Genomic DNA, 27,701 nt, shown 5'->3' with positions numbered 1-27,701 from the left:
CAATGTAATTCAATCTATATTATAATATTTCATCCTAGAAGTTCTAAGGGGTATGTCAAAAGTTCTCACTTTTGTCCAAATGGGTAGTTATTTAAGAACTATTGATCAGCACTTTAAAATGAAAAGGATAATATATCTGCATACAGTGCTGAATACTGATGGAATTAGCAATAAGTGTGAGGTGACTAGAAGTACTTAGTAGAAGTCAGAAAGTAAGTGTTTGTGGCATTTTTCTTTCAAATTGCTACGGTTGTGTTTTTCTCTTTAACTTAATTAGGGAATTTTAAAAAAACTTCATTTGGAGGATGTGGGCGTCACTGGCTGGGCCAGCATTTATTGCCCATCCCTAATTGCCAGTGAGAAGGTGGTGGTGAGCTGCCTTCTTGAATTGCTGCAGTCCCTGTGGTGTAGGTACACCCACAGTGCTGTTAGGAAGGGACTGCCAGGATTTTGACCCAGCCACAGTGAAGGAATGGTGATATATTTCCATGTCAGGATGGTGAGTGGCTTGGATGGGAACTTCCAGGTGGTGATGTTCCCATCTATCTGCTGCCCTTGTCCTTCTAGATAGTAGCGGCCATGGGTTTGGAAGGTGCTGCCTAAGGAGCCTTTGTGAGTACCTGCAGTGCATTTTGTAAGTGGTACACACCGCTGCTACTGTGCATCGGTGGTGGAGGGAGTGAATGTTTGTGGAAGGGGTGCCAATCAAGCGGGCTGCTTTGTCCTGGATGGTGTCAAGCTACTTGAGTGTTTTTGGAGCTGCACTCATCCAGGCGAGATGGATCATTCTCTTGGCACTTCTGGCTGAAGATTGTTGCGAATGCTTCAGCATTGAAAGGCCATTTTGTAAAAAAGCGCAGCTTATGTTTTTCTTTGTCAAAGGTGGACCACATTTGCACATAGATTTCCCATATTAGAACTACTCGAGAAATGTTTTGGAGATCTGAAGATTTTGCAGACAAGTTTCCCTCTCTTGCTGTTTAGATACAGTGTGGGGGGATGAAATAATTCCTGAATATTGTGTAGATTTAATTCTTGTCTCTTTAAATTGTCTGTGGAAATGAAATAATAAAATAAATTTAACAGAATCTGTTTAACCAATTCAGTTTCAGGTTGCATCTGCTCTATTAAGTTACCTTCTTCTGCTCCCGGTTTTGAGCTGTGCTGGGGTAAATTCCTGCCCTGGTAGCCAATTAAATGCTCAAGCTTCACCTGTGAACATAAACGGTGAATGCCAGTAAATTGCATAACTATTGTGGGTAGGGGTTGGAGCAAGGGGACTTCACAACCGAGCCTGATTCTCGCCCTATTTTCCATGTGCAACTTCCAGTACAATTAAGTGGATGGTGTTCAATAGCAGAAAGTTTGGCTAATTTTTTCCTCTCTAGCATGGCAATTATTGCAGCATCTCTAGCACCACCAGAGCTGAGATTAACTAATGCAGTACAGGCTTGTGAGCAGATTGTGGACTTTCTTGGTTTAATGGAAGAATATTTTTGCATTGGTACAGTCCCTTGTAAAATATCAATCCATATACATTTGTAAAAGTGTAATTTTAAAAATTATGCCTCTATAATTGGGACTGCTAATGGTTACCTGACTTATTTAAATAAATTTACTGGTTCTGCAATTCTAGTGTTGTAGGCCTATCTCAAGTCTGCATTCTTTTTGTGCACAGCAACCATTAAGAATAATTAAAGTATTAAAGTTGCCTTTGAATTTGAGGGCTTTCGTCATAGCTCAGTTCATTTATCTGGGGAATAACTGAGTCATGAAGCCTAGGAAGATCCCAGGGTTAATCTGTGGCCTCTGCTGAAGCTTATTTCTGCCGCCCTTGGCCACATATTTGGCCTCTGTGCTCTGATGGGGTCAGGAAAATTGGGCAGTGTTTCTGTTTCTAAATTCTGCCCAATGATTGCTGCTGCAATTCTGGATTTCAGGTGAGGACAGTCTGAGCTCCGATGGTCTAAATAATGGAATTGCCACTGTTTGTGTTCATGCATTAATAATTGCCATTTGGGTTAAGACCTGATGGATACCAGTTACTGTGAGACTTCTTAACCAGTTGCAAAACCAATCTTTAGAAGAGGGGAGGAAATCTGCTTTTTTTTGAAATTGAGATCACACTGATGTTATGTACCACTAAAAAAAATACCTTGTGGTTGTGTGTCAGTATGTCACAGACCCAGGTTACTGGGCACACATACTTTGCCTGACCACAACTTAATATGCTCAGCATGAAAGGCCACATACCTGGTTTCTGAGTATATTTTTGATGATTTTTCATTTCTCAAGTTTTTGTGTTGGCAAAAGGAGTGTTGCCAATGGCCATGTGTGGTGCATTAACAGAAAGATGGCTTTTTAAGCTAATTGAAACAAGCTGATCCATTGTTGGAGGCACAGTGATGGGGTTTATCTGTCAAAACTTCATTAATGAATCAATTACTTTCTATTGTTTTTGTTTCAGGGAGGATGGGCTGTGCAGCTAGCAGTGAAAAGAGAAAGCATAGTTTTACACGCCATGAGCTGGTTAATGAGCTGCACTCTGAAACCAGGCCACAACATGTGAGTACAGCCAGAATGATATTATAACTTCATTTTACTTAGTTCTTTAAAGCATATTACAGAAGCGTTAGATCATAACAGAAAATACAGTCAATGCACAGCAGGTCAATCAGCATCTGAAGAAGTGAGATAAATCAGCCAAACAGTTGTGATGAAGAGGGTCCCCATCCTAGAAATTAATCTGTCGTTCCCTTTCAGATTAATCCACTGTATTGCTGGCATTTTCTGTTTCCTTTTCACATTCTAACATTTGCAATTTTTTGTTTACATCTCATTTTGTTTTCCATTTTTTATTCTTACCACTTCAAATTAGCCGTACAACCATGTGAGTGAAGTGGGGATAACACTCTGTAGGTATTGATAAGTGCCTACTTTGGCTCAGTAGTAGCACTCTTGCCTCTGAGGGTCCTAAACCTCACTTTGGATTTCAGCATTCAGCCTAGTGCAGTAATGAGAAAGTGCTGCATTATTAGAATTGGACAAATTGTTGAACTGAGGGTGGGAGCAAAAGAACCCATGCTACTCTTGCAAAGAAGTGCAGTGCGTTCTTCTGAAGTTCTGACCTATGGTCAAATACTGAACCAAAACCAGCTTAATTGGGCAACATGCATTCCTCAATCAACATCGCACAAAACAGGTTATTTGGACATTCATCTCATTGCTGTTTATGTGACATTGTGATTCACAAATTTGCCTACAAAACAAAATGATACATTAAAAGTAATACATTGGTTGTGAACAATAACCTGAGGATGTGAAAAGTACTATATAAATGCAATTTTTTCCCCCTCTGTCATACACCTGTTATACTGGAGGATAGTAGATATTGGTGTTTGTAAGGGTCAGTGCTAGGACCTCTGCTCTTTTTGACATACACAAATGACATGGATATTGGAACACAGAGTAAAATTTCAAAATTTGCCATGATGACTGTCACTTTAAAATCAGTTCAACTAAGTAAGGGTCACATGATTTGTTCAACCAATGTGTGGCTAGAAAAGGGAATACGTTCTAAGGAGGTGTTTCCTAGGAAAAAAGTGGCCATATGAGGGGCTGGCTAGATACAAACAGCCACGGAGGCTCTCATGTAAATAAAATTTGTTTTGTTTGCCTAAGAAATCTCCCAGAGCGTGTTTCTATAGATACCAAACTTGGAGGTGTGACAAACAGTGAGGGTCCTATCATTTGACTGCAACAGAAGCTTGACACTGTCCAGGACAAAGCAGCCCACTTGATTGGCACCACATCCACAAACATTCACTCCCTCCACCACTGACGCACAGTAGCAGCAGTGTGTGTACCATCTACAAAATGCACTGCAGGAACTCACCAAGGCTGCTTAGACAGCACCTTTCAAACCCACTACCATCTCGAAGGACGAGGGCAGCAGATAGATGGGAACACCACCACCTGGAAGTTCCCATCCAAGTCACTCAATACCTTGATTTGGAAATATATCGCTGTCTCTTCACTGTCGCTGGGTTAAAATCCTGGAACTCCCTCCCTAACAGCACTGTGGGTGTACCTACACCACATGGACTGCAGTGGTTCAAGAAGGCAGCTCACCACCACCTTCTGAAGGGCAACTAGGGATGGGCAATAAATGCTGGCCCAGCCAACGAAGCCCACATCCTGTTAATGAATAAAAAAAAACCTTTGCAGGACAAATCCCTGTGATGAATCATTACATTAAAACACATCTACATTACAATACAGCTTCTAAGAGTGGCAAGTTCAAGAGAGTCGGGGGGCAGAGGTGAGCATGGTGGCCATTACCAAGGAGAAGGTGCTAGGAAAACTGAAAGGTCTGAAGGTGGATAAATCACCTGGACCAGATGGATTATACCCCAGAGTTCTGAAGGAGATAGCTGAAGAGATAGTGGAGGCCTTAGTGGTGATCTTTCAGGAATCACTGGAGTCAGGGAGGGTCCCAGAGGACTGGAAAAGCACTAATGTAACCCCCCTGTTTAAGAAGGGAGTGAGGCAAAAGACGGGAAATTACAGGCCGATTAGCCTGACCTCAGTCATTGGTAAGATTTTAGAGTCCATTATTAAGGATGAGATTTCAGAATACTTGGAAGTGTATGGTAAAATTGGGCAAAGTCAGCATGGTTTCATCAAGGGGAGGTCATGCCTGACAAATCTGTTAGAATTCTTTGAGGAGGTAACGAGTAGGTTAGACAAAGGAGAGCCAATGGATGTTATCTACTTGGACTTCCAGAAGGCCTTTGACAAGGTGCCGCACAGGAGGCTGCTCAGTAAGATAAGAGCCCATGGTGTTAGAAGCAAGGTACTAGCATGGATAGAAGATTGGCTGTCTGGCAGGAGGCAGAGAGTGGGGATAATGGGGTCCTTCTCAGGATGGCAGCCGGTGATTAGTGGAGTTCCGCAGGGGTCAGTGTTGGGACCACAACTTTTCACTTTATACATTAATGATCTAGATGAAGGAACCAAGGGCATCCTGGCTAAGTTTGCAGATGATACATAGATAGGTGGAGGGACAGGTAGTCTTGAGGAGGCGGGGAGGCTGCAGAAGGATTTGGACAGGTTAGGAGAATGGGCAAAGAAGTGGCAGATGGAATACAACGTGGGGAAGTGTGAGGTCATGCACTTTGGTAGGAAGAATAGAGGCATAGACTATTTTCTAAATGGGGAGAGAATTCAGAAATCTGGAGTGCGAAGGGACTTGGGAGTCCTAGTCCAGGATTCTCTTAAGGTTAACTTGCAGGTTGAGTCGGTAGTTAGGAAGGCAAATGCAATGTTGGCATTTATTTCGAGAGGACTAGAATATAAAAGCAGGGATGTGCTGCTGAGGCTTTATAAGGCTCTGGTCAGACCACATTTAGAATATTGTGAGCAATTTTGGGCCCCATATCTCAGGAAGGATGTTCTGGCCCTGGAGAGGGTCCAGAGGAGGTTCACGAGAATGATCCCAGGAATGAAAGGCTTAACATATGAGGAACATTTGAGGACTCTGGGTCTATACTCAATGGAGTTTAGAAGGATGAGGGGGGATCTGATTGAAACTTACAGAATACTGAAAGGCCTGGATAGAGTGGACGTGGGGAAGATGTTTCCATTAGTAGGAGAGACTAGGACCTGAGGGCACAGCCTCAGAGTAAAGAGAAGATCTTTTAGAACAGAGGTGAGGAGAAACTTCTTTAGCCAGAGAGTGGTGAATCTATGGAATTCATTGCCACAGAAGGCTGTGGAGGCCAGGTCATTGAGTGTATTTAAGACCGAGATAGATAGGTTCTTGATTGGTAAGGGGATCAAAGGTTACGGGGAGAAGGCGGGAGAATGGGGTTGAGATACCTATCAGCCATGATTGAATGGCAGAGCAGACTCGATGGGCCGAATGGCCTAATTTCTGCTCCTATGTCTTTTGGTCTTATTTGAAGGTGTCAAAACATTTTACACATGCCTTTTGGAATGTTCCCAAATCTTCAGGACACTTCCCCCAGTGGTGCCAACCACTTCAAGGAGACATGTTTTTTAAGGCTTCCAAAGTCTCACAGCACCACACAAAACTGGTGTGTGGGTGAAAATACAATTTTCCTGTGATTCTCACATTGGGAACCCTGACCTTGGAAGAGGTGCAGGTGCCTTTTGCACCTAAGGTCATCTCAACCCATCAAAGGGCCACACAAAAATGGTGTGAGGTTGGAAAAGGAGAGAAAAATTGTTTTCCTCTGAAAAAAACTATACACAGTGTTTTGCGCCCCCATCCCCCCCTCCATTTGGAGACGAAACCCAATAACCATTGTGTTTGACCTAATGAACATATTTGAGTAGCATGGAAAAGGATTTCTCTCCTTATCATTCTCAATTACAAATATAAACCTTATAGAAAAAACCTCAAAGCTTTTTGGATATCAAGGGCAGAATTTTCTGCCTGTTGGGTGGGTGGGCCCGACCCAATCTCTGGCGGGCGGGGAGCTGATCCCCGGCGGAGAAGCGGGTACCGCCGCCATTTTACATGGGCGGCCAATTAAGGCCCGCCCAGCGTGATGCCCGGTGGGAAGTGCTATGCGCTCCCTGTATGGACCGGGGCGGGGGGGGGATTCCCCGAAAGCGAGAGTGCGCTCTGTCATGCATGCACACGAAGAAGCTTACATCTCCCTGCGGCTAAGTGCAGCCTCAGGGAGATCGCTGACACTTTTAAAAAGATTAAAAATAGAGAAAAAAATTCCCTTAACATGTGCCCCTCATGTGACAATGTCACATGAGATGGGACATGTTCATAATTTACATAATAACTTTATTAAACTTTTTTAAACCCTACATGAAACCTGATCCCGCCAGTGGATGAGGTTTCATGTTTTTTCTATTCCCCGCCGGGGCTCCTGACCGATCCGCCAGCCTTAAGGTTGGACGGGCAGGTCCTTTAATTGTTTAAATGATCCTGTCAATGGCCTCAATTGGCCATTGACAGGTCGGCGGGCCCACAGCTGATTTTGCTGTGCCCCCACCTACCTGAAAATTTAAATGGGGCGCGGTGACGTCGGGGGTTCTGCTCAACGTCACCGCGTGTCATTTACGTGTCGGCGAGTGGGCCCCGCCCCCTTCTTGCTGACGGCAAAATTCTGCCCCATCAATTTAAAAAATACTTAATTGATATTTGTACTTTTATTCTGTCTCTGCTGAGCTGCATAAAGTCTCGGCAAGCTGTTATTTTGAAATGTCAGCTTTGGCTCCATTGTATCCTTATCTCTGAGTCAGAAGGATGTAGGTTTAAGTACCACTCTGCGTAACTTGAATACCCAGTCTAACACTTCTGTGCAGTCTCAGTCCCAAACTGCTTTCTCTGGTAAAATATCTCATGGAGAAATTTGAAAAAGAGCATAGGAGTTCCCTCCAGTGTTTTGACTAATATCTATTATTCAACTAACAGCAGTAAAACAGGTTACCTAGCCATTATCCCAATGTTGACTGTGGAATCTTGCTGTGTAAAATTGGCTGAAATATTTCCTACATGACAATGGTAAGTGCATTTCAAAAACACTTAAATTATCTGTAAAGCGCTTCAGGATGCCCTGAGGTTGCGAAAGGTGCTATATAAATGCAAGTTATTTCCCTTTCTTTCTTAGTACTAGACTATTTTTTGCCCATCAATGTTTCAGCATTAGATACAAGATCTCAACTATGGAAGCTGCCTCAAGATTATTTTAGGTTGCTATTTAAATTTGAAATATCAATTTGACATTTCAGTTACTTGAATGGAGCATCTATGTTTATTTAACAATAAAATCATTTTACTGAGGAATTGTCTCCTAACTACATCTTTTCGCTTTGGTAATCAGGTTTCACCGCTTGGACACTCTCAGGGTAAGCTTGTTTTCATTCTTTTGTGTACTGAGTGCCATATATGTGCTTCTCTCTTACTAGGGGCAGAAATTAGTGTTGGCAACAGGGGTCCTGTCCACTGGTTGGAGAACCGGTAGGAACCCTGCATCACTTTTCTCCAGGAGGTCCAATGCGATTACTAGGCAAGCAGGTACTTACCTGGACAGCACAGGACCCCCCCACTGGATTAAATCCTCAGTAGGGTAGAAATCGCACCACTCCCCCCACCCCCATTACCCCCCATTACCCCCCCATTACTGGCAGTGCGACTGGGAGCTGTGGCCACTGCCAGTAACACACTGGACCAGGGATGGTTGCTGGATTCATGGCAAGAGATAAGTGGGGTGGGATGGGGGTTGTGGGAGCTTTGCTGGGTGACTTTCTGGAGGCACAGAAGACTTGTACAAGTCCTCATGAAACGCCTGAACCACCATTGAATCCTCAGGGATAATTGGTTTTAAGTGGCTCATAACAAGTCTAATTGCCCTCCTGCCGCTCGTGGTTGGGTTTCTTGCCTTGGCTCCTTTATACCACTCACTAAATGAGTGGTCCACTGCTGTGAGTCAGACAGGCATCTTCACATGTGATTCACTTGGTCCATCGGCCATCCTGCCTGCTCCAGCAGGCTCCATTAAATTCTGCCCTATATGTGTTTCACGGTTGTGAAATGTTACCTTGATGAATAAACACTGCTAAAAAGTATATGGTTTACACTGGTAGTCAATGTGTTTCCACATAAATTCAATTTTTATTGCAATGTAAAAATTTGTATCCATATCCCAGATGTGTAGTTCCCTGGTGTTGAAATCAAGACTTACATAGATTTTCTATTATTAATTCTTTCCTTTCACCTCTGATTTATAAACTAATTTCTGCTTCACGCTTCACTTTCTTCTACCATTTATAGCCTCTCAAAATCAAAACATTTTACACTATCCAACCTTCCAACATTTAGCATCACTTTTTGAACTATCCCACCTTCTCTCAGCCTTTGTAAGTTTGGTGCTGTAGTGCAGTGTGAAGCTTCGGGATGAAGGCTGTGTAGGATGGCATATTTTGCATGCTGGTGATACTGTATGTAAAACACTCTTCATCATCATTTTCTTTAAAGTGTGATCCATCACACTACTTCATACTTTATCCCAATCTTTCCTTGCACGTTAAATCTGTACCTCCTTCAGTCTTTCCTTTCTTGTACAATGTGCAGAATTAAAAAACCCAAGCTTGACATCACCTAATTGCTCCTTCCTGACTTTGCCAATCTTCTTTCCAATTCTTTTCATCCTGGGTGTATCATGCACTTTTGGCTTTTCACCTAGGTTTCTCAATTTAACAAAAAACTCTCCTTCCCTTTTCAGTCAGAAATATTCAACCCTTCAGGTATAAAGGTATAAATTACAGATTTGGGGGCTAGCATGCCACTGTAGTTGCTGTGATATGGTTGCTGAGGAGCTCTGGTCCTGATGCTGCCAGAGTTTGTGGTCTCAGGAGAGAACACCATTTGCATGGTTCAGTAGGAACTGGTCTTTTCCCAAAGCTCCAAAGTGCAGTGGGAGTGTGCCGTTCTGGGCCACTGAACATAAGCTTTCTGAAGTTCTTTCCTACTGTGCTGCAAGTCCCTCCAAGGTATGAAAGCACATCTGTAATTTGATGGTCTGGTATGCTTTGTCTTGGTATGCCAAGTTTAACTAAATGGAATCACTGGCTTATCAATAAAAAGCACCAAGTGCTATCCACGAGACAGAGCCATGAAATTGTGCCTCAAAGCGAAACATTATTTTTTTGGCATCATCAAAAGCGACCTGACAACATTATAACTACTGAGTTCATGATGCAAATTCCTATGACTAGCGCAAGTTTTGCAAGAAGCCAGTCATGCACTTGACATTCATTTTCCTGTCTACAGGACTGATTGTATTTATCTCATTCACTTTTTATCACAGCTACATTTTCTAATTCCACTAAATACAACAAAAATGGCAATATGTTAGATGCCAAATTATTGGTTTTGGAGGACAATTTCCTGTGACCAGGAGTTTTATTGCAGTGAATACTGTTGCTCTGTCCAGTGCCTTTTCCATATAACTAGCATTGATATTGCTGATCTGTTATATTTCTTGGATATCTTGAATGTTTAGAAATACAAAGGGTTGGGGATAGATTGGGTCTGTGAGCCTCCATCATTTATCCACAGCTTTTGTTTCACGCTCCCACTCTTATTTTGCCCAGCCTTGATTTTGCTTGCTGCTTTTTTGCCTGATATGGTCTTTGTATGAGTGGAAACCTAAGTTCAAAATACTTTTTTTGGTGCATCCCATTGTAAGTGCCAAGATGTGCATGCCTGGAATCTACACTTCTGACTCTGTCAATTTTCATGGAGTCAGAACAAACTCACTGGTCTCTATGCCAATGACAGGTGACCATGACACTGGGGATGTATTTAAGATGCTCACTGTTAGTGAAGTCAATCTGGCCAAAGGCTAGCGTGCCAAGGGATGGGGTGCTGAAAACTGCTCCTGGGTGGCTTATTTTGCAAGTGGGGTACAAGTAATATCTTCAAACCAATTTCAAGGGCCTCTTTAGAGGCCATGTCCATGACCCCATGCCAGATCCCCGGATAGGCCCCATTTCCAATGTCGGGCAGCATGTATGCCCCAGATGTACTGGTCACCACTCTGGCCCCCACCAGCTGAGAGGCTGGGCTCTCTAATTTGGCTTTGCTCTTTAAAAGGTCAGATGGGAATTCCTAGACAAGACCAGATGCTGGCGGAACTGGGTCCCAACTAAATTTGGCAGATGAAGCATAATGTGGGAACTGTGAGGTTGTCCACTTTGGCAAGAAGAATAGAAAAGCAGAAAGGCTGCAGAATGCTGTGGTATAGAAGGATCTGGGTGTCCTTGTACATGAATCATTAAAAGTTTCCATGCAGGTATAGCAAGCAATTAGGAAGGCAAATGGATTGTTGGCCTTTACTGCAGGAGGGTTGGAGTACAAAAATAAGGATGTTTTGCTACAACTGTACAGGGCATTGGTGAGACCACACCTAGAGTACTGTGTACTGTTTGGGTCTCCTAACTTAAGGAGGGATATGCTTGCATTGAAAACAATTCAGAGAAAGCTCACTAGGCTGATTCCTGGGATAAAGGTGTTGTTTTATGAGCAAGGATTGAGCTGGTTGGGCCTAAGCTCATTGGAGTTTAGAAGAATGAGAGGTGATCTTACTGAAACATATAAGATTCAGGGGGGCCCTGACAGGGTAGATGCTGAGGGGATGTTTCCCCTCATGTGGTAATCTAGAACTAGGAGGCACAGTTTAAAAATAAGGGGTCTCCCATTTAAGACAGAGATGAGGAGGAATTTATTCTCTCAGAGGGTCATCAGTGTTTGGAATTCTCTTCCCCAATGAGCAGTGAAGGCTAGGTCATTGAATATATTTAAGGCTGAATTTGACAAAGTTTTGATTGACAAGGGAGTCGAGAATTCTGGGGACCAGACAGGAAAATGGAGTCCAGGCCACAGTCAGATCAGCCGTGTTCTTATTGAATGGTAGAGCAGGCTTGATGGTCTGAATGGCCTACTTCTGATCAAAAGATCAGAGAACTTTAAATCTGCACTGCGCCCAAAATAATTTGCGCTCTTGTTTCCTGTGAATCTTTTATGCTTGTTTAAGATTTAATTTGCATGAATCAGGTTCTGTTCATAAAACTGGCCATGTTCCCAGATTGAAATTGTACGGATCCACAAAATGTGCCGGCTTTGGGATGATTCTTTAAAGTGTACTATTTTCTTAGGCGCACTGGCACTAGCAAACATGTTTTATCATATCAAAATATTTAATTCCTCTGGTTTATGGAAGGTTTTACATTTATAATTATGCAAACTAAATTCAGTGGGAGTTGAAGTGTAACAAGCCCAATATCAAGCATCTTTTAGGTGCAATTCAGGATAATTCCCGACTCTGAAAACCCAACTCGGGGAAAAACTTCCCTGAGTCTTCGGATTTTCATTCAGGGGGGGTGTGGGGGGGGGCGAGCTAACAGGAGTCAGGCTCGCCGACCCCCAAAAGAGTTTAGAGGCAGCCACAAGGGCCTCCAGGTGCCAGTGTGCGTTGTGTAAAAGGGCTGCCTCGCTGCTCTAGGACTTTGCTTCAGTTGTGATAAGAAAAATTAAACAAAAACCCTCTGGCCTTCCCCCCTCATACCCCACACATTGTCCATGCCCCATCCATGTCAACTCATGTCACCTCATGCCCTCCATCCATCCCCCATGGCTCCTCATACCCTCCATACCAGGCCATGCCCCCACTCATCCCATGCCCTTCATAGCCCCTATGCCAACTTAGTGCCAACTCATACCAACCTATGCCTCCCATCCACCACCCTTTGCTCTTATACTCACCATGCCAACTCACCCGGTAACCAACATGGACAGACCCCAGGAACTGTGGTGAGATGAAATAAAATAAATGTCTAACTCTCAATGGCAAACTTCACTATATTTAAAAAACATTCTCATTTATAACAATTAAATCTATTCAAGTACCTAATCCTTTATATAAACAAATATTTCCTTCAAGTACCCAATCCCTTATGAAAATATACATTTGTCTTCAGATCCCATATCAAAGACAGATCTCTTTATAACCACTTGGATCTGTCAATCAAACTGTGAACTTACAGGCCCCCAACTGTGATAATGATAGCTTGTGGAAGCTCTCAAGCAGCACTAATTATGTCAACAAACAATGAAATAGAAAGCACTGATTATTTTCAACTGTAGACTGTTTTTCAAAAATATAAAGGGCCTGGGGACTTAAATGACTTGATAGCTTAACAGTTCCACAGAGCTTATCCACTTTTTATGCACATTCATGTCTATTTTTAACAGACCCAAAGGGGTACCTGATCTCTCCCAAAGGGCACCTGAAATCTCCCAATGGGCACCTGACCTCTCTCAAAGGGCATCTTACCTCTCCAAAAGGCAACCTTATTTCTCCAAAAGGGGCACCTTACCTTTCCAAATAATTCTGGTGGCCTTAGACCTTTTCTTCAAATGTCTAAACCCCATGAGTTGTGTTTTGGTAATCCCAGCAATGAAAATTGGACCTGTTTGAAGACAGCTGCACTTCTACATGTGCAACTGCCTCCCTGAACCCTGGATGTGCAAAGTACAACCTGCCCCCATTAATCCCGGGTGAATATTGTGGGTGCAGGATTCAGGGCTAAGGTGCAAGAGCCCTTCTGCCTCTTCAAAGATTCAGGCTCTGATCTATAAGTGGCTAAATTCCTTAAATTACATATAAAAAGTTTAAGGCTCTGTAGAGAGTGGCAGAGTTGTATTATTAGTGATAAGAGTTGATCTGCAGACACTTCTTGGGTGGAAACATTGAGGGCAGGATTTTCCCGTCGGTGAGTGGGGGGGCGGGGCCCGTGGGGGGGTGCGTCCCATGGTGGGGGGCCTGTTGGGGGGGGTGGGGGCCTGTGGGGGGGACGGGGCCCGTGGGGGGGTGGGGCCCGCTCGCCGACACGTAAAATGATGTGTGGTGATGTTGGTTGGAACTCCCGACTGCACCCCATTAAATTTTCAGGAAGGCGGGGGCGCAGCAAAGTCAGCTGTGCGCCCGCCGACCTGTCAGTGGCCAATTGCGGCCATTGACAGAGTAATTTAACTAATTAATGGACTTGTGCATCCAACCTTAAGATTATTTTTGACAGAGCAGCCAATCTCCCTGAGGCAGCACTTAGCCTCAGGGAGATGAGTTCGCTCTTTCCTGCGCATGTGTGAAAATGCACACTCTCAGGTTTAGGGAATCCCCCCCGCCTGCACAGGGAGCACATAGCGCTTCTCATGCGGACATCACGCTGGGTGGGCCTTAATTAGCCTGCCCACATAAACTGGCGCCGCGCCCCTGATTGGGGGCGCTGATCGAAGGCACGCCTGTCCGCACCCGCACTTAAACTTCGCCCCCAACGGGGGGAAAATCCTGCCCTAAGTTTATTTATAATATACTCAGAAGCAACTACAAATGTGCTTTCAACTCCAACTCCATCACTGCACTCACTGCTGAGGTAGCCCGTGCTAATCTCCTATTGGTTACTACAGGTCATATGATCTTCCTTAACAAGTATTATTCTTAAAGGTACATTAGACACTAAATAAAACCATAATTACTACATTCCTCCCCCTTTAACTCGGCTACATATATGTTATATTTACAAGTACATATTTTTCAAAATGAAATAATATTTACACTGGGTGAGGAATTTACAAGTTCAGTCTTTCAGGCAGTTTTCTGGTACATGTGGAACGTCTCAGTTCCTCAACTTCAGATTCTTTGTCAGAAACCTCCTTTTCCAGAGTTGCTGAACATCAGGTGCTTCGATGGGCACTCGCAGTTCTGTATCCTCAACTCTTACAGGAACATCAGACATGTCTGTCCTGGGTTGAGGATCCTCAACAGGAAATGCAGACCTGGTCATGGTCACTGGTGGAGCCATAACTTGCTGATTTGTTTCTCTCTTCCTTAAATGATCCACATGTTTACGGATGATCTAGCCTTCCACCTCCACATGGTAAGATGGAGGTCCAGTCATTGCACTTATTTCACCTGGTAACCACTTTGGTCCTTTCCCGAAATTTTTCACGAATACCGTTTCTCCCACAGTGTCTAGTTTTCTGGCTTCCCGGACTCCTTTCTACCTTCCCCTCTAAATTCGGCATTAATAAGCTCAGTCTCGTCCTGAGATGGCGTTTCAACAATTACTCCGCAGGTGTGACACCTGTTGCTGTGTGAGGGATAGTCCTGTAATGAAAAAGAAAGCGTGCTAGCTTGGTTGCGAAGGAATCTCCAGTTAGCTTTTCATGCCTGACTTGAACATTTGAACTGCCCTTTCAGCCAGTCCGTTTGAGGAAGGATGGGTCGGTGAAGTTTTTACATGAGTGATACCGTTGAGGCTGATAAACCGTTGAAACTCAGCACTCATAAATGCCGTGCTCATTATCGGAAACAACTATTTCTGGTAGAGCCTGAATGGATAAACTCTGATGTAGTTTCTCAATTGAAGCAGCCAACATTGGTGACTTCACCTCATATATGCCCAACCATTTTGAATGGGCATCGACAATGAGCAGAAACATTGATGATGTTGGAGCTTTCCTGGGAATAATGTGTAACCGCGCCCAGGGTCTACCTGGCCACTCCCATGGGTGTAACGGAGCTGTCACTGGCAAATGTTGCAGTTTCTGACATTGCACACAGTGCTTTATTAAACCCTATTTCGCCATCCATCCCAGGCCTCCTTAGATAGCTGCATGCTATGGTCTTCATTCGGGAAATTCCTGTGTAGTTCAATTAAAAGTGGCTCCCTTCCTTTTGGAGGAATGATCACTCGTGCTCCCCACAATAAGATGCCATCCTGACTGGTTATTTCATGTCTTCTGTTGAAGTGCAGTTTCATTCCATCAGATAGGGGCTCCTGAGACCAACCACATAGCTCTTGTTCTCATACCTGAGATAGGACTGGGTCCTGACTTGTCCAGTCTCTGATCTGTCGAGCACATACCGGTGAGAAATCTAAGAAATTTAACAGTAAAACAAGTCCCTGTGGAACTGGGACGTGCTCATCATTTTCTTGTAAAGGCAAATGACTAAGGGCATCGGCGTTTGCGATTTGATTTCCAGGCCTGTGTACGACAGTGTATTCATCTGCTGCCAGAATAAAAGTCACAGAATCACAGTGCAGAAGAGGCCTTTCAGCCCATCAAGTCTGCACCGACACGTGAAAAACACCTGACCTACCTACCTAATCCCATTTACCAGCACTTGGCCCATAGCCTTGAATGTTATGACGTGCCAAGTGCTCATCCAGATACTTTTTAAAGGATGTGAGGCAACCCGCCTCCACCACCCTCCCAGGCAGTGCATTCCAGACCGTCACCACCCTCTGGGTAAAGAAGTTTTTCCTCACATCCCCCCTAAACCTCCTGCCCCTCACCTTGAACCTGTGCCCCCTCATGACTGACATCTCAACTAAGGGGAACAGCTGCTCCCTATCTACCCTGTCCATGCCCCTCATAATCTTGTACACCTCGATCAGGTCGCCCCTCAGTCTTCTCTGCTCCAACGAAAACAACCCAAGTCTATCCAACCTCTCTTCATAGCTTAAATGTTTCATCCCAGGCAACATCATGGTGAATCTCCTCTGCACCCCCTCCAGTGCAATCACATCCTTCCTATAATGTGGCGACCAGAACTGCACACAGTACTCCAGCTGTGGCCTCATCAAGGTTCTATACAACTCCAACATGACCTCCCTACTTTTGTAATCTATACCTCAATTGATAAAGGCAAGTGTCCTATATGCCTTTTTCACCACCCCACTAACATGTCCCTCTGCCTTCAGAGATCTATGGACACACATGCCAAGGTCCCTTTGTTCCTCAGAACTTCCTAGTGTCATGCCATTCATTGAATACTTCCTTGTCAAATTACTCCTTCCAAAGTGTATCACCTCACACTTTTCAGGGTTAAATTCCATCTGCCACTTATCTGTCCATTTGACCATCCCATCTATATTTTCCTGTAGCCCAAGACACTCAATCTAACTGTTAACCACAACCAGGCCAATCTTTGTGTCATCCACAAACTTCCTAATCCTACCCCTTGCACAGTCATCTATGTCATTTATATAAATGACCAATAATAGGGGACCCAGCACAGATTCCTGTGGTACACCACTGGACACTGGCTTCCAGTCACTAAAGCATCCTCCTGTCATCACCCTCTGTCTCCTACAACTAAGCCAATTTTGAATCCACCTTATCAAATTAACCTGTATCCCATGTGCATTTGCCTTCTTTATAAGTCTCCCATGTGGGACCTTGTCAAAGGCTTTGCTGAAATACATATAAACTACATCAACTACACTACCCTCATCTACATACCTGGTCACCTCCTCAAAAAATTCAATCAAATTTGTTAGGCATGACCTCCCTCTGACAAAGCCATGCTGACTATCCCTGATCAAACCTTGGCTCTCCAAGTGGAGATAGATACTCTCCTTCAGACCTTTCTCCAATAGTTTCCCTACCACTGACGTGAGACTCACTGGCCTGTAGTTCCCTGGCTTATCCCTACAACCCTTCTTAAATAGCAGAACCACATTTGCTGTTCTCCAATCCTCTGGCACCTCCCCCATGGCCAGAGAGGAATTAAAAATTCGGGTCAGAGCCCCTGCGATCTCCTCCCTTGCCTCCCTCAGCAGTCTGGGACACAAATCATCCGGACCTGGAGATTTGTCCACTTTTAAGCCTGCCAATGCTTCCAATATGTTGTCACTCCCTATATCAATTTGCTCAAGAACCTCGCAGTCTCTCTCTCCGAGTTCCATACCTTCATCCTCATTCTCTTGGATGAAGACGGATGTGAAGTATTCATTCAACACTTTACCGATGTCCTCTGGCTCCACCCATAGATTGCCCCCTTGATCCCTTATGGGCCCTACTCTTTCCCTGATTATCATTTTCCCATTGATATACTTATAAAATATCTTGGGATTTTCTCTACTTATACCAGCCAGAGCTTTCTCATATCCCCTCTTTGATCTCCTAATTGCTTTCTTAAACTCCACCCTGCACTTTCCGTACTCCATTAATGCCTCCACTGATTTGCTTCCCTTGTACCTGCTAAAAGCCTCTCTTTTCCTTCTCATCGTATCCTGAATATCTCTGGTCATCCATGGTTCTCTGAGCTTGTTACTCCTTCCTATCACCCTAGAGGGAACATGTTGAGCCTGTCCCCTCCCCATTTCCTTTTTGAACACCCCCCACTGTTCCTCTGTAGATTTCCCCACAAGTAGCTGTTCCCAGTCTACCTTAGCCAGATCCTGCCTTATTTTACTAAAATCCACTCTCCCCCAATCCAAAACATTTTTTTGCAACTTGTCTATTTCTTTGTCCATAACAAGCTTAAACTGTATCATATTGTGGTCGCTATCACTAAAATGCTCACCCACCACCACCTCAGCCACCTGTCCGGCTTCATTCCCCAGAATTAGGTCCAGCACTGCACCGTCCCTTGTTGGACCCTCTACAAATTGACCTAAAAAGTTCTCCTGTAAACATGTCAAGAAATCCACAGCATCCAGTCCCTTAACACTATGTCTATCCCAATTAATGTTGGGAAAGTTTAAATCACCTAATATAATTACCCTATCGTTATTGTTTATGTGCATATTGTACACATATTTGCTCCCCAATTTCCCACTGACCATCTGAGGGTCTACAATAAATACCTAACAATGTGGCTGCCCCTTTTTTATTCCTAAGCTCTATCCACAAAGCTTAATTCGATACCCCCTCAAAGATATCACCTCTCCTTACTGTAGTAACTGACTCCTTAACTAATAATGCAACACCTCCTCCTCTTTTACCCCCTCCCCTGTCTCGCCTGAAGATTCTGTATCCCAGAATGTTGAGCTGCCAATCCTGCCCCTCCCTCAACCACGTCTCTGTGATGGCTCCTATATCACAATTCCACATGTCAATCCTCACCCTTAACTCATCCATTTTACCTGTAATACTCCAGGCATTAAAGTAGAGGCCAGCCAGCCTTGCCTTACTCCCGTGAAGCTTATTGCAGCTGTACTCCCTCTGACTTGATTGTTTTACTGTATTGTGATGTGTCCCTATTCTGCTAACATTCTGTGTCCCCTCCCCTGCTGAATTAGTTTAAACTCCTCCCAACAGCACTAGCAAACCCGCCCGCAAGGATGTTAGTCCCGCTCTGGTTCAGATGTAGACCGTCCCACTTGTACAGGTCCCACCTTCCCCAGAAACGGTCCCAGTGATCCAGGGATCTAAAACCCTCCCTCCTGCACCAACTCTTAAGCCACGTATTCATCTGCGCTATTCTCCTATTTCTGTGCTCGCTAATCCAGAGATTACAACCTGAGAGGTCTTGCATTTCAGTCTACTGCCTAACTCCCTGAATTCTTGATGCAAGACCCCATCCCTCTTTCTACCTTTGTCATTGGTACCAACATGTACCATGACCTCTGCCTTTTCACCCTTCCTCTTCAGGATGTCCTGCAGCCGTTCAGTGACATCCCGGACCCTGGAGCCAGGGAGGCAACACACCATCCTGGAGTCACGTAGACGGCCACAGTAGCGCCTATCATTTCCCCTGACTATAGAATCCCCTATTACTATTGCTCTTCTTCTCTTCCTCCCCTCCTATACAGACAGGATGCTTGTGGTGCCAGAAGCTTGGCTCTGTCTGCACTCCCTGGAGGAAACAGCGCCCTCATCAGTCTCCAAAATGGAATACCGATTTGTGAGCAGGACCCCAGGGGACTCCTGAACTACCTGCCTGTTTCTCTTGGACTGCCTGGTGGTCACCCATTCCCTTCCTTCCTCAAGTCCCTTCATCTGTGGTGTGACCACCTCTCTAAACGTGCTATCCACGATGCTCTCAGACTCACGGATGCTCCACAGTGTCCCCAGCTGCCGTTCCAGCTCTGAAACCCGAGCTTCCAGGAGCTGCAGCTGGACACACTTCCTGCACACATGCTGGTCCCGGGTACTGGAAATGTCCCCGGCTTCCCACATGGAGCATGAGGAGCACACCACGGCTTTGAGCGCTCCTGCCATGACAGCCCTTTAAATTAAACCTTTTAAATCAATTACTCTAGGGCCCTTCTTTCCTGATCCTCGTTACTACAGAATATACAAACTATAAACCACAAAAAGACCTTAAACTATAAACGATAAATGTAGTAAATATTTACCCGGCCTTACCCACTACTTACCAGTCATTCCTTTCCCTTGTAGCCTTTACTGCTGCAAGCAGGGCAAGACTACTCTCTGAAGATTTAAGAGGTCCATCTTTGTATTAGCTGAGGCTATGGGTGGTATAGCCTTGTCCTCACTAAACAATCCTAGCAATGGTTTGTGGTGTGAAATGATTGTAAAATGGTGGTCGTGTATGTACTGGTGAAATTTCTTGACATCAAATAAGATGGACAGGCCTTCTTTATCCATCTGCGATTATCCCTTTTCCGCTGTGGTGAGCATTCCTGATAGGTAACCAATTGGTCGTTCCATGCCATCATCCATCTGATGGGAGAGCACTGCTCCCACTCTGTAGGGAGACGTGTCACATGTCAGCACCAATTCTTTCGTCTGATCATAATGCACTAATAGATTGGACGAGTGCAACAATTGTTTCCCCTTTATGAAAGCTTCTTTCTGGGATGCCTCCCAAGACCAACGTTGGTTCTTTTTGAGTAGAGAATGCAGGGGGGGCCAGCACTGTAGACAAATTGGGTAAGAACCGCCCCTATAGTTCATCATTCCTAGGAATGATTTGAGCTCTGAGGTTTCTTTGGCGCAGGTGCCTCTCTTATGGCTCTCACTGTCTCCTCAACCGGGTGGAGGCCCTGTGAATCTACCTGGTGACCCAAATAGATCACCTCCCTCACTTGGAATATGCACTTTTCTTTTTTTCACACAGACTTAAATATCTTTTTGACTTCACTGTTGGCCGGATTGTTATCAGATGCAAGCTCAATTTGTCTGATCTCAGTGGCTGCGTCTCCCAGAATTTCGTTATCTGTCGGCTTCTTGGGAAATTCTGCGACGTTTGCTTTCAAAGCCTCTTTGGCTTCATTCAGCTGATTCTTCAGCTCTTTGCTGGACAGTTAGCTTCACTCAGCTGGCACTGCCTTGGAGTTTATCCGAACTCCTGTCCCCTGGCTGTATCCAGCTATACACAGCTTTCAGAGCTTCTTGTCAGCCCTCTCTGATCACCAGGGCTTCCCCTAGCCCTCTTCATGTTTCTTCTGCTGTGCTTCCATTCCACTGTTTGAGACAGCCTTCATTTCTTCACGTTGCTGAATGGTGCCACATTCCTTTTGCATTTAATCTTGAAGGACAATCAACTGTACTTTCAACTGTTTAATTTCTTGTTGCCCTCTCTCTGGGGTCTCTTGTTCCCGTCCGCAGAGTTGCCCTCTCTCTGGGGTCTCTTGTTACATTCCGCAGAGTTGCCGTCTCTCTGGGGTCTCTTGTTACATTCCGCAGAGTTGTCCTCTCTCTGGGGTCTCTTGTTACATTCCACAGAGTTGCCCTCTCTCTGGGGTCTCCTGTTCCCGTCCGCAGAGTTGCCCTCTCTCTGGGGTCTCTTGTTGCCTTTTGGCAGAGTTGCCCTCTCTCTGGGGTCTCTTGTTCCCGTCCGCAGAGTTGCCCTCTCTCTGGAGTCTCTTGTTGCCTTTTGGCAGAGTTGCCCTCTGTCTGGGGTCTCTTGTTCCCATCCGCAGAGTTGCCCTCTCTCTGGGGTCTCTTGTTGCCTTTTGGCAGAGTTGCCCTCTGTCTGGGGTCTCTTGTTCCTGTCCGCAGAGTTGCCCTCTCTCTGGGGTCTCTTGTTGCCTTTTGGCAGAGTTGCCCTCTCTCTGGGGTCTCTTGTTCCCGTCCACAGAGTTGCCCTCTCTCTGGGGTCTCTTGTTACATTCCGCAGAGTTGCCCTCTGTCTGGGGTCTCTTGTTCCCGTCCGCAGAGTTGCCCTCTCTCTGGGGTCTCTTGTTGCCTTTTGGCAGAGTTGCCCTCTGTCTGGGGTCTCTTGTTCCCGTCCGCAGAGTTGCCCTCTCTCTGGGGTCTCTTGTTGCCTTTTGGCAGAGTTGCCCTCTGTCTGGGGTCTCTTGTTCCTGTCCGCAGAGTTGCCCTCTCTCTGGGGTCTCTTGTTGCCTTTTGGCAGAGTTGCCCTCTCTCTGGGGTCTCTTGTTCCTGTCCACAGAGTTGCCCTCTCTCTGGGGTCTCTTGTTACATTCCGCAGAGTTGCCCTCTGTCTGGGGTCTCTTGTTCCCGTCCGCAGAGTTGCCCTCTCTCTGGGGTCTCTTGTTGCATTCCGCAGAGTTGCCCTCTCTCTGGGGTCTCTTGTTGCATTCCGCAGAGTTGCCCTCTCTCTGGGGTCTCTTGTTGCATTCCGCAGAGTTGCCCTCTCTCTGGGGTCTCTTGTTGCCTTTTGGCAGAGTTGCCCTCTCTCTGGGGTCTCTTGTTCCCGTCCACAGAGTTGCCCTCTCTCTGGGGTCTCTTGTTACATTCCGCAGAGTTGCCCTCTGTCTGGGGTCTCTTGTTCCCGTCCGCAGAGTTGCCCTCTCTCTGGGGTCTCTTGTTGCATTCCGCAGAGTTGCCCTCTGTCTGGGGTCTCTTGTTCCTGTCCGCAGAATTGCCCTCTCTCTGGGGTCTCTTGTTGCATTTCGCAGAGTTGCCCTCTCTCTGGGGTCTCTTGTTGCATTCCGCAGAGTTGCCCTCTCTCTGGGGTCTCTTGTTACATTCCGCAGAGTTGCCCTCTGTCTGGGGTCTCTTGTTCCCGTCCGCAGAGTTGCCCTCTCTCTGGGGTCTCTTGTTGCATTCCGCAGAGTTGCCCTCTGTCTGGGGTCTCTTGTTCCTGTCCGCAGAATTGCCCTCTCTCTGGGGTCTCTTGTTGCATTTCGCAGAGTTGCCCTCTCTCTGGGGTCTCTTGTTGCATTTCGCAGAGTTGCCCTCTGTCTGGGGTCTCTTGTTCCCGTCCGCAGAGTTGCCCTCTCTCTGGGGTCTCTTGTTGCATTTCGCAGAGTTGCCCTCTGTCTGGGGTCTCTTGTTCCCGTCCACAGAGTTGCCCTCTGTCTGGGGTCTCTTGTTCCCGTCCGCAGAGTTGCCCTCTCTCTGGGGTCTCTTGTTGCATTTCGCAGAGTTGCCCTCTGTCTGGGGTCTCTTGTTGCATTTCGCAGAGTTGCCCTCTGTCTGGGGTCTCTTGTTCCCGTCCACAGAGTTGCCCTCTGTCTGGGGTCTCTTGTTGCATTTCGCAGAGTTGCCCTCTCTCTGTAGGATCTCTTCTAATTTTCTGTCCATTGCAATTTTTCTTGTATTTACCATTTTAACTGTATTCCGCTGTAAGAGCCATCACTGTTTTCTCTCTCGGGCTGTCTCTACAGCTGTCGGCTTTCCTGTGCTTTGTTTCCCATGTTTTTCCAGTTTTGATGGGATCCCCGTGACCTTGGGCCTTCTCTTTTAACTTTGTAAAACTTTGTTTCTGTTCAGAAAAAAAAGCCATAGCAGTGATTTCCTCTCCCTTTTCTGGGTGATTCTGCAGGCTTTTCCCCATTTATTCCACAGGCTCTTTTGATGTTGGACGTCCTTCACTTCGGGAGACCCGGGGCCTCCTAGTCCAGTCAGGCCTTTTTTTTGTTGAAATTTAAAATGGCAGCACTGCTTTCTGCTCTGACTACTGCTTTGTTTTAAAGTGCAAGCTGTCTGCCAGCCTCTCCAACCCACTGAGCCTACAAGGCTGACACACACTCTGCAATGTAAATACAGATTCTCTCCCTTTTCCATTGTTGTGCTGACCTGTCCTGTGGATTCAGGGGTCCTGCGACCCCGGTAACTATTATTTTAATGTCGGGAGTGCTCCGGGAGATGTCTCAGCCATTTGGATCGGGGCTCCTTTCTTCTTTAACCTAAAGCGACAGCATACCTGCTGAGTATATCAACCTTTCTTTTTAACTTGAATTCTTCTGTCCAATCCTATTTTACCCTCATTGCCAGCTTGTTGCATTGTCGCCGAGTTATACTATTAGTGATAGGGGTTGATCTGCAGACACTTCCTGGGTGGAAACATTAAGTTCATGTACAATAGACTCAGCAGCAACAACACGTGTGCTTTCAACTCCAACTCTACCTCTAAACTGACTGCTGGGGTAGCCCACGCTAATCTCCTATTGGTTACTACAGATCATGTGATCTTCCTTAACAAGTATTATTCTTCAAGGTACATTACACACCAAATAAAACCATAATTACTACAGGTTCCTTCATGCCCAAGTCCCCCATCCCTTGGCAAGCATCAGTGTGGTGACTAGTGAATCAGGGTTAACAGGAAAAGGCCCTGCAAGAAGTTGGTGAGACCCTTACAATCTGCTGCTTTGCTGCTAGGACTAGAGAATATGCCCTGATAATCTATCAGAAGTTCAAACGAAACAAAATGGGCTGTGGAAGCTCAGTCGCTGAGTGTGTTTACAGCAGAGATTGCCAGATTTCTAAATACCAACAACAGAAAGGACCAAGGGGATTGTGTGGGGGAAAAGGGCATTGAAGTGGATAATCAGCCTTGAGTGTATTGAATGGCTGACCAGGCTCGATTGGCTGAATGGCCTCCTTCTGCTCCCATATTCCTATGTTCCTAAAGTCTTCGGGCTGACAACTGTGTATAAGTTAAATAAATAAGTTGGGGAAGGGAAGGAGTTTGTGAGGCGAAAAAACAAGCACAGCTATTTTACCTACACCAAAATGGTACAAGCTGGATATAAACTTTATTGTAATTTAGTGAGGGAAAATGGTTTAATAATGCACCAGATAGTCTATTTGTCAGTAATAGGGCCCTAATAAGCATTCATCCTTTCGAAACCGAACACATTACAAAATGTTTCTTTTCATATGTGCTTTGATGTTACGAGTGTGATTTTTGTTGGTGCTTTTATTACCTTAAAACCACAAGATTTTGAAGTTGTCAATCTAGTTGCATTTTTGCAAGTGCAAACACATTTGCAGCAACTGAAGGTTAAGACCGGAGGAGTGAGATGTGTGGAAATCCCTGACAGGGGTGCAGAGAGTGATTAAAAATAAAGATAAAACACCTTTCTCAAGAAACTGGATTTTCGAGTGTTTACCAGACCATTGGCAAACCATTCAACAACTCAACAAACTCATTTCTTGCTTGCCTTTCTTCCTGCAGAGAGGAGAGTTGTAGCCTTGTACGACTATGAACCAACAAGTGAACGGGATCTGGGATTTAAGAAAGGTGAACAACTGATTGTCCTAACAGAGTAAGTAACTGTAATTGCTTCTTTTTTTGGCTAAATAGAAGCAACTGCTTTCCAAGGCTCTGAAATGTAATCCTTAATCTGTTGAATAATGTAGTAGACGATGATAATGATGCCATTCCTTAACCTTTTTAATATAGGCTATCAGATGCAAAGCGAAACTAGCCAGCATAGTACAGGAGTGGTACTAAATCTATCAGTTAATATTACTGCATTAGTTATGGGTGCAGTGTTTATATAGCGCAATTGGTGAGAAATATTGGTTCAGGTTTTGCTGTTGTAATGATGGTAAAACTGTCAGCGTTGCCATCATTACAACAGTGAAATTGACTGCAACTTCTGGCATCAGTACACGTGGTGTGAAACACATAAATGCAGAGGTTGCTGTGAATGATCCTTCACTCCTCCATATGGTGTGTTGTTGAAGTCCCCACACACTGCAATCTATAGAAATCATTAAACTGATGAGAGCTTCCTCTTTTACACTGTTGCTAAAAATACCTGAAAATGTTAATTCTTGTTAGTGAGATGTAGCTGGGTTTTTAGCAGCATACTAACTCATAACTACTGCTGAAGAACCTCTCTGGCCCTGGAAGACTAATTTTATATTTGTGCAATATCATTTTTTTCAATTTTGATAGCAATTCCATAGCTTTTATTTATTTAAGTTTATGCTATTTCAGCTTTTAATGCGCATGTTCCAAACTTTATTTTGCTCTATGTAAAATTTATTTAAAAAATCAAGGATAATCAGTGCATTTTACTTCCTGATTTGTTGTCTGTGAAAATTCTTCAATGTGATTGGCTGCTCTTGTTTGATAACATAAGTGTTGCTAGACGGCAGGAGATCTCCTTGACATGTCGCTGGATTCAAATTAATGTTGGGAAAGGTGAAATCCATACTACAGAGATCACTAGATCTTTGGGGATAGCTTTCTTTGATCTTTGAGGTCAGTGGTGAGTGCTGCCTGATGCTGATTGCAAAATATGAACCATAAGAAGTTGCATTGTTCAAGAGATTTTTCCCCCATCATTCTGTTAATTTGTTACAAGTAACTTGTGTGTTCTTGTTTCTCTGAGCTAGAAAGGTGGTTTAGGATTAGAGGGTATGAACCTCTTTGGGCCCATAGTTCATTTGATCTAAATGCTTAAGAAACAGACATACTGTTTTTCATATAAACTTGTCTTTTTTTTTATTTTTGGTTTGTACCCGATCAGGGTGTTGGAGTAGGAAAAATGAGATACGTTATATTCCTACTTTTTTACCCCTAGTATCAGAATCAAGTAGACGTTGGTCAGCTATAGTCTAGCAGATAAAACAACAAACACCCCCTACTCTGCTGCAACAATGTATGTGGACCCTGGAGTGGGGCGATTGCACCACTGTAGCGTTTTCCTATTCCATATTGGCCATCCTTGTGCACCCGCTGTGAATTGACACCAACAACTTTGATACTGCCCAAATTCATTTAGTTAGCAGAGAACTGAGCAATTGTTGATAAAGCTTTATCAACCTTTTATTTTTAAAGAAGGGTATGAATTGCTGCGTATTTGCCAATGTTTTCAGTGCATGTTTGTCTAAAGGTAAGTTTAGATTTTTGTAAGTTTATAAAGGGTGTTTTGATAAAGTTAGACTGAGGGTGGAATTGCCCCAGATTTGCACTGGGTGGGGTAGTGGGCCGGCTGCAATGGCGGCTTCTCACACCGAATCACCCCAAACCTGCCTCATTAATAATCCATTCCTGGGAAACAGGCCATTTCCACGGTGGGCTCTCATTCGCTCACCACACCATCACCTCGCCACGTCATCACACCGGGTGTCATATTTAAAGTCCAGCCACACACACACCTCTCAGCGCTTCCAGCCCAGGACTGCTGCACAGGAGACATGACCCTGAAAGGCAAAAAGAGTTTTGCAGCCCCCAAGTTCAATGACGCTTCCTTTGAGCACCTTTTGGACACAGTGGAGTCTCGCTCTGATGTCCTCTATTCCCCACTCTGGCCACAGGATGGGCAGTAACATCACCAATCCGGCTCGGGAGGCGGTGGCAGTGGTGGTCAATGCCAACACCCTGCAAAAGAGGACAGATACCCAGTGCCACAAGAGGGTGAATGGTCTCCGTTCCACCAGGGTAAGTCACTCTTCACATCACTTTCAACTCACACACTCACAAACCCATCACACACTCACAGGGATCTCACTCACTGCCAGTGCAAGGGACATCACCATTCACTCTCTCACACTCACCCTCATTGTCCTCATCCTGTCCATGGGGCCACTCACCACCCACACAGGCCAGGCATACTTGTCATCTGGCCTGGCAGGCATCCTGATACACTCTCCCCATCTCTATCCATGCAGGACAAAGTGGCTCACAACAGGAGGCAAAGGTCGCAGACGGGTGGAGAGATGCCTGAAATTAAGATCCTCACGGACTTTGAAAGCAGAGCCATCCAGCTGGCCGGCGATGACCGGGACCGGTCCTGTGCTGACGGTGAGGTCGGCGCTGCTCTAGCAAGTGAGAATCCAGCAGTGTAACATCCATCAGACAACCATGCTGTGAGTGATGTGTCCTGTTTCACAGGTCACTGCCAGACACTAATTATCTCCCCTTGTTTTCACAGGCACATCTGAGAAACAGCCGACAGAGTCCACAACCCACAGCCTCCAATCAACACACAAAGCTCCGAAGAGGAATCTGAAGGCACCCTCCCTGAAGTCCCGTCACAGCGTCACCCACACCCTCCACCAGCACAGAGACACACACCTCGGTGGGACCTAGCTTTAGAGTACCCTTGGGACCACAATCTGGTGAGCACATTGCACTGTCTGATCCACAGCAGGTGGAGACAGGGACTTCGCAGGTCCCCGGCACTCGGAGGAGCTGCTGGAGGCCAGAACGTTGCTGAGTCTGAGTCAGATGAGGAGCCTCTGG

The 27,701-nt window shown here is 45.2% G+C and overlaps 1 protein-coding gene across 1 annotated transcript in view; it reads left to right on the top strand.

Moving 5' to 3' along the window:
- LOC144680445 (proto-oncogene tyrosine-protein kinase LCK-like) overlaps positions 1–27,701 on the top strand; it is a 117,533-nt gene that overhangs the window by 19,036 nt on the left and 70,796 nt on the right. The window contains exons 2-4 of the mRNA XM_078541408.1: positions 2,468–2,566; positions 7,852–7,893; positions 24,678–24,768. Of these exons, the coding sequence (XP_078397534.1) occupies positions 2,473–2,566; positions 7,852–7,893; positions 24,678–24,768 (227 nt within the window). The 5' untranslated portion in view covers positions 2,468–2,472. The remainder of the gene's footprint in view (positions 1–2,467; positions 2,567–7,851; positions 7,894–24,677; positions 24,769–27,701) is intronic.

Source organism: Cetorhinus maximus, chromosome 5, assembly GCF_964194155.1.
Source record: "Cetorhinus maximus chromosome 5, sCetMax3.hap1.1, whole genome shotgun sequence".
NCBI classification, from domain to species: Eukaryota; Metazoa; Chordata; class Chondrichthyes; order Lamniformes; family Cetorhinidae; genus Cetorhinus; species Cetorhinus maximus.
This window is presented reverse-complemented; position numbering and strand designations above follow the sequence as displayed.